Below are 6325 nucleotides of genomic sequence, written 5' to 3'. Positions count from 1 at the left end.
ACACGTACATGCAGACTGTAGTGACACGCACACGTACATGTAGACTGTAGTGACACGCACACGTACATGCAGACTGTAGTGACACGCACACGTACATGCAGACTGTAGTGACACGCACTGGTTCATGTGGACTCTAGTGACACGCACACGTACATGCAGACTGAAGTGACACGCACATGTACATGTGGACTCTAGTGACACGCACACGTACATGTAGACTGTAGTGATACGCACACGTACATGCAGACTGTAGTGACACGCACATGTTCATGTGACTCTAGTGACACGCACACGTACATGTAGACTGTAGTGACACGCACACGTACATGCAGACTGTAGTGACACGCACAGGTTCGTGTGGACTGTAGTGACACGCACACGTACATGTAGACTGTAGTGACACGCACACGTACATGCAGACTTCAGTGACACGCACACGTACATACAGACTTTAGTGACACTCACAATAACATGTAGCCTATATCGACCATGCTCGGTTCAAATAATCTTACTGGAAGAGCCTACAACAGCTATGCCTTGTTCAACTGGCGTTCCAACTGCCCGGTTTGAAATATTCTTACTTGCAGAGCCTACACCGGCTATACCCGGTTAAAAAACCTCTTCTCTACAATGTCTTCTTTAACGGGGGATATAAAAAATATCTATTTATAAAATATACTCCAATATCCACTGAGAAACCGCTCGGCCCTTGACGCGAATTATTATTATATCATTTACCGGGGAGACAGGTAGCTAGAGCTCGCTGCTACCTATAATTATACCCATTAGTGTTCCGTAATGCAATGACAAAATATTAATACTGTTACAATATTAACGACAGGGACAACCCAGGTTCCCGATATTTAACTTTGATCTTGTTCCAACAAACATACTAGTCTATTGAAATGAAAAAGAGAAATTGGTGGTAATTGAATATATAGGACGTCTTACGTATTCGTTAGTATTTGAGTGCTGTATCACTTTTACTTTTTTTTTGTCTTCGAAGCTTATATCCTGTCGAAACCAGATTCGCTATAAATGGGTTCATTATAAGAGATAGCACGCACCGAAATTCCTATCCAACAATATTTGAAAATCTCAATTCTTACATATATATATATAGTGCTGTTCATATCTACTGTTCATTTTGCAATACAATATGTGTACATGCAAATATCAAAATAATGACAAAATATCAAAATGCATTATATCTTAACCGTTTAGTTATTCTCTAAGACCGTTTTCTCAAATATATTTTCAAAAGCAAGAGTTCCTTGAGATGTTTTCAAAACATTTGTTTTAGTTAAGAAGAACACCGGAAAATGAATTAGCTTTAGGATCAAACGAATTCAACAATCCACTTTCCAAAAGTACGTCGGAAGTGTACATGGATTTGACGTAGACGACGTCATTGGCATCAAGCTGGACGATAGCGTCACCGGAAACACAGAGAAATCCTGGAACACTGTATGTATGTCCGTTAGCTACAACATCTTCCTTGATCATAATTGCGTAAAAAATACTTTTACTATTAGCTTGACACAGGTTGACAGTGAAAAGGTACGTCCCCTTGACTGGTGCTGTAAATGTCCCGGTTGCCGAGTTGTAGCCAGCGCCATCATTGTAGAGCACCTCGTTGAAGATGACTGTCTGGTCTGTGGTGGACAGAGTGTAATCAGCCACGTTCCTCGCTCGGAATAAGACAGTTGGGTGTTGCGCTGTAAAACAAAACAAAATTGAGTCAAACATGTTTAGGTTTTGCGAAGAAAAGACGGTTTGTATTATGACGAAAAGAACAACAATAAAAGTTTATATCGCGTTGATGATTTTTGTAATGTTGATTTGGCATTAAATGAATTTCGGAAAGGAATACAAAATGATGTATGTACGTTTACTGCTTATAAAGCAAATATAATATGCTTTTCCGACATTGTTTGTTTCTTTTCTGCCATGCGCAAAATATATAGCCAATTGGGTGCAAATGTTTGATTTTTTATTTCAAAACGAACAAATCAATTACTTTAAAGTCATGAAACTAGACATGTATCGTTTGTTTCTAATTCTAAGACAAGAATTTGCCCATGCCGATTAAGATTTAAAACAATCCATTTCCAAGTGTGTTTTTTGTAGTATAGCCTGATCTTACTTACTTTATAAAAAAGTCTATCATAACTAGTCTTATGTCCATCAAGTGGATTGTACGTGCTTCATACTCATATATAATGTGCTATTACACCTGACCCTGAACACCTTGGTTGATTAGTTTTTAAATTTTTCACAATATTTCATATTATATTTTCTCATATCTATCTCTATTCATATGAACATGTGTTAAGCTTATATAAAACTTGAAAGATGAAACTTAAAAAAATGAAAGTATTAAAAGTAACACGTACATTTAGCATGGTCCTGCAACTTACTCATTGTCGCATTGATGTGCTTGTCAAAGTCTTCTTTTTTCTGCGTGAGTTCATCCAAATCATTTTGAATGTCAGTCCTCAGTTTCACCATGTTTCCAATTGTTTCGTTAATGCGTTTTTCCCAGTGTTCATATTCGAATTCCATGCGAATCATTTTCTCCAAAAGTTGCTCATCGTACTCAAATCTTGTTTTAAAACGAGGCTCATCACTAAAAACAAAATAAAATGAACAAAACAAAATGAAACATTTGTTTTGAAACTTCATATTGAAAAGTCTGCCTAGCCTGTTTGTGCTTGCAAACTAAAACGATTATCAAGAAAAGCTTATTTTATACTGTTTGTATTACTATGGTGCATCCTTAGTGTCACAATATGCTTTTACTGTGTCATTGTAGTTACCTTTGAATAACATACTACAATAACAGTTTCCTTTAGCCCCTGAATGTTCTAAGGCGGTGACTCTAGCATCTATTGATAATAGTTAGTTAGCTGTATTTGCATATATTGGTATTTGCTGCATTAGTTTCTATCACAGTCAAAACCCGTTGGCCCGATTTGCTCGAACTGGAATATTTAAAAAAAACGACCTTTTTATGTTTTTTCTACTGAATGGGAGCATTTCGCTTTGCTCGAATTTACCGAGGCTCGAAGTATTTTACCAGTCCCTAGGAGTTCGAGCAGACTTGGTTCGACTGTACTCGTGACTTACGTTGTTCTTTTTTTGACGATGGACAGGCCCCAATTCCTCGAATGTTCTTGAGTGTTACTAGCTAGAGTAACTTATTTCATGAAGCCACACTTCTTACCAACTTTTGACTATACTAAATTGTAGTTGGTTTATCGTGATTATCATAAATGTTATTTCCTTTGACTGTCCAAGTAGGTAAACATACACAAAACTATACCAAAACTAAAGCTTATTAAATTAAAGTTCGTTTACCGTGATCATCATGAATGTAATGTATTTTAACAGTTCAACAATGAATATAATCTCAGTATTTGTAAATGATATCAGTTTTTGATCCATTTATTTTTTTACTTCAAACATATTTCGTTTTTTTTTATGCCAGAGGACATACGGCTTCAAACAATAATTGAATTAGATGACAGTGATAACTTATCGTAGATTACCAAAGGAACCACTTTAGAAGAGCGGTTTTTTAATTGTTTATTATATTTATTGTATATTTTCAAACATAACACACGCCCAAGAAGTTTAAAGCTTTCCATGAAGAAACGTAAATTGTTTAAAAGAACTAAAAACAACTTCGGAAATTGACAGATATCCAAAATTCCAAAGCAACATTTCGAGCTTCTCCAGTAAACATTTACAACATTTCTAGCGTCAAACATCTGGTAACTATTTTTATGAAGCAACAGAAATCAGGGCACCATGAAAAAAAAACTTCCAGTGCATTTTCTATGGTAGGAACGTACGTCGCGCTCTCTTGCTGAAATGATTCCACGCTGTTTATGAAAACGGCGACTGTTTTATACACATATTGAGAGTAAACAGTCCAACAGCCTTTACACAAGATTCACAGAGCATTTTAGCGAGATCGTGCCGCCTCAAATACATAAAGATATCGTTTTAGTTGACTTTAAATAAAGAAATAGAATTGTTCCAGGAAAGCCAGCACGATCTAGAATAAAAATACTTTTCCCCCATTTTTTGGCTTATATTAAGAGTTACTTTCACAAATGAACCATCAAAGTGCGTACAATGAATTTAGAGTTGTTCGTTTCTCCATTGTTTGTTATAGAAGTTTGTCGGAAAATAGTGAAAACAATTAAACATACTTGGTATTGTGACGTTTTCATTAACCGATCGGTATCATTTCAGCAAGTAAGCGTTACGTACACTCCTATCACTGCTTTTTTTGATAACGGCATATTCGAATTTTTCTTAAAAAATAACTGCGAAATCCTGTCTTACGTCGGTAGCGAAAATGAGTACTGCGGAGTTAAAAGTGACATCTTCATTTTTTGCATGCATAGTGCTTCAAGGGTAGGCATTTATGAATAGCTTTTTAATTAAATTTTCTTGAATGCTTTCTCTAATTCATTTCAACGCCTTTGTTATTCCTATGATTTTTAATCCTGTCACTTGCTTTAATTTCGTTTTTTATTTGCTTGTTGTTGTTGTTGTTGTTGTTGTTGTTGTTGTTGTTGTTGTGTGTGTGTGTGTGTGTGTGTGCGTGTGCGTGTGGGTGTGCGTGTGCGTGTGCGTGTGCGTGCCATTACCGTGAATACCTCAACAGGACTCATTTTCTCAGACGACTTTCAATTACATATTTGTAGGCATGAAATATCTTCTATATTTTACTTTTTTACAATCACTTGATTGAAATTGTCTCCCTTAGTTCTCATACTATTTATCAGAAACAAAATATCTAATATTATATGCACGTTTTGCAAAATGAAGAGAATTTCACCTCTTGCTATCCAGACTTTAAGTCGTCATCGTCGTTCGGCGAGACAGGGTCGTTGTTTTTGACGTGCTAAAACTATTAATGTCGGTAATACCTTAAAGGAAAATGTTGCGACTTTGCAACATCACCAGACACGGGAACGTTCCTTGTCACTGTAACTCTGGCAGCAATGTGTTCAGTACACGTGTTTCCGGCGAACGTTTACTGTTTGGTTCCCTGCTTGTTGTGTATGCACTGCGCTGCATCAGGGATACAAACCAAAACAAATTGCTTACGTAATGTTACGTGAGTCTTTATTGAACGCATGATTTTTTTTCTGCTAAGAAGTATTTTCCACGCACTTATGGCCAAGGACATTGTGGTTGGTTACGAAAGTACATGTATTTCAGGATGGACCTTATCTGTGCTTCCGGTCACGCTTTCAACTTTAAGTCAATGACGTCGTCTACTTTATTTCCATGCATTACATTACAATTATCAAATTCTCCGTCATGTTTCACATTAAATCAGTAGAGCAAAACGCATGCTTTTGTATATATTTATGCGACAAGGTTTCATCATATTCGCGATAAATAGAGACGGTCTATATTGTCGAAAGCTTTCCGATAATCTATAAAATAACAAAACTACTTTCTTTTCTAAAGAAGGAACATATAATCAATAGCACTGTAAGAGTTTTCTGAAACAAGCACATTTTTCCCTCAAAGAAGCATTGCTTTCAAAGTGCAAATTACCTCTTTTATTGAGTAAAAATGAATAATTTTCAACAAAACACGCAAGGATTGCAATGCTCCGATAATGCGCTTGGTAACTAAATGCACAATTATTTATTGCAATTTAATCCAACAGAATAGTAAATGAACATGTTAAGGTATGTAGCGTAGAAATTCTTTTGCATTGAAGGTCAATGTCAAACTTTGGTCAAAACTGCGCTGTAGGGATTTCATATTTATAATTCTTGTCGCATCTAAAACACACGAGTTATCAGATGTTTTAGACTGGTATCCTACGTTACTTTTTGGAGAAAAGAGATGGAGGGTACCAGTCTAGATGTTTGATCAAATGCACGAATTTTCATGACGTGAACGGGAAATTCGCTCCGTCTGGTCACTTTTTAGAGGTGGTACAGGTAATCCAATGGATAATTCAACCATAAGAACTAATTATTTATTTACGAAATGCATTCATTTCATAAGTCAATCGTTTTAATTGTTAAGCAGCATTAACAATGTGTGTATACCACGTGACAAATTGCGTCATAAATGCTACGTCGGAAGGCAACATTTTACTTCGAATGAAGGCTTTTAACAAAGATAACTTCCCTATTTCTTCACACCATTTTAAATGAAACATAGCGCAGTCTACGCCGCTTATGGAGCCCCGCGTTTGGGCTTTTACCAGCATTTGATTGAGTGTTTAGTTTCTTAAAACACTTCTACAAACCTTGTTCTTACAAGTCAATGGATCCTGATA

The 6325-nt window shown here is 36.2% G+C and overlaps 1 protein-coding gene across 1 annotated transcript; it reads right to left on the bottom strand.

The window, feature by feature from the left end:
* Positions 1-1299: 1299 nt before the first annotated feature.
* LOC128235265 (collagen alpha-2(VIII) chain-like) lies at positions 1300-2511 on the bottom strand. Its single transcript, XM_052950070.1, has 2 exons — positions 2421-2511; positions 1300-1718 (listed from the first exon to the last, which is right to left on the bottom strand). The coding sequence occupies exons 1-2, from the start codon at positions 2509-2511 to the stop codon at positions 1300-1302; spliced, it is 510 nt and encodes a 169-aa protein (XP_052806030.1).
* Between the last annotated feature and the right edge of the window lie 3814 nt (positions 2512-6325).

The sequence above is a fragment of the Mya arenaria genome, chromosome 1 (genome assembly GCF_026914265.1).
Source record: "Mya arenaria isolate MELC-2E11 chromosome 1, ASM2691426v1".
NCBI classification, from domain to species: domain Eukaryota; kingdom Metazoa; phylum Mollusca; class Bivalvia; order Myida; family Myidae; genus Mya; species Mya arenaria.
Note: the sequence above shows the minus strand (reverse complement) of the source record. Positions and strands in the feature narration are given on the sequence as shown.

What these genes read in the sequence shown, in the direction of transcription:
- LOC128235265 (XM_052950070.1), bottom strand. Translation starts at nt 2,511, where the DNA reads ATGGTGAAACTGAGGACTGACATTCAAAATGATTTGGATGAACTCACG. An exon ending in GCACATCAATGCGACAATGA is followed by an intron (nt 1,719 to 2,420) that starts GTAAGTTGCAGG and finishes TTTGTTTTACAG; the next exon opens with CGCAACACCCAACTGTCTTA.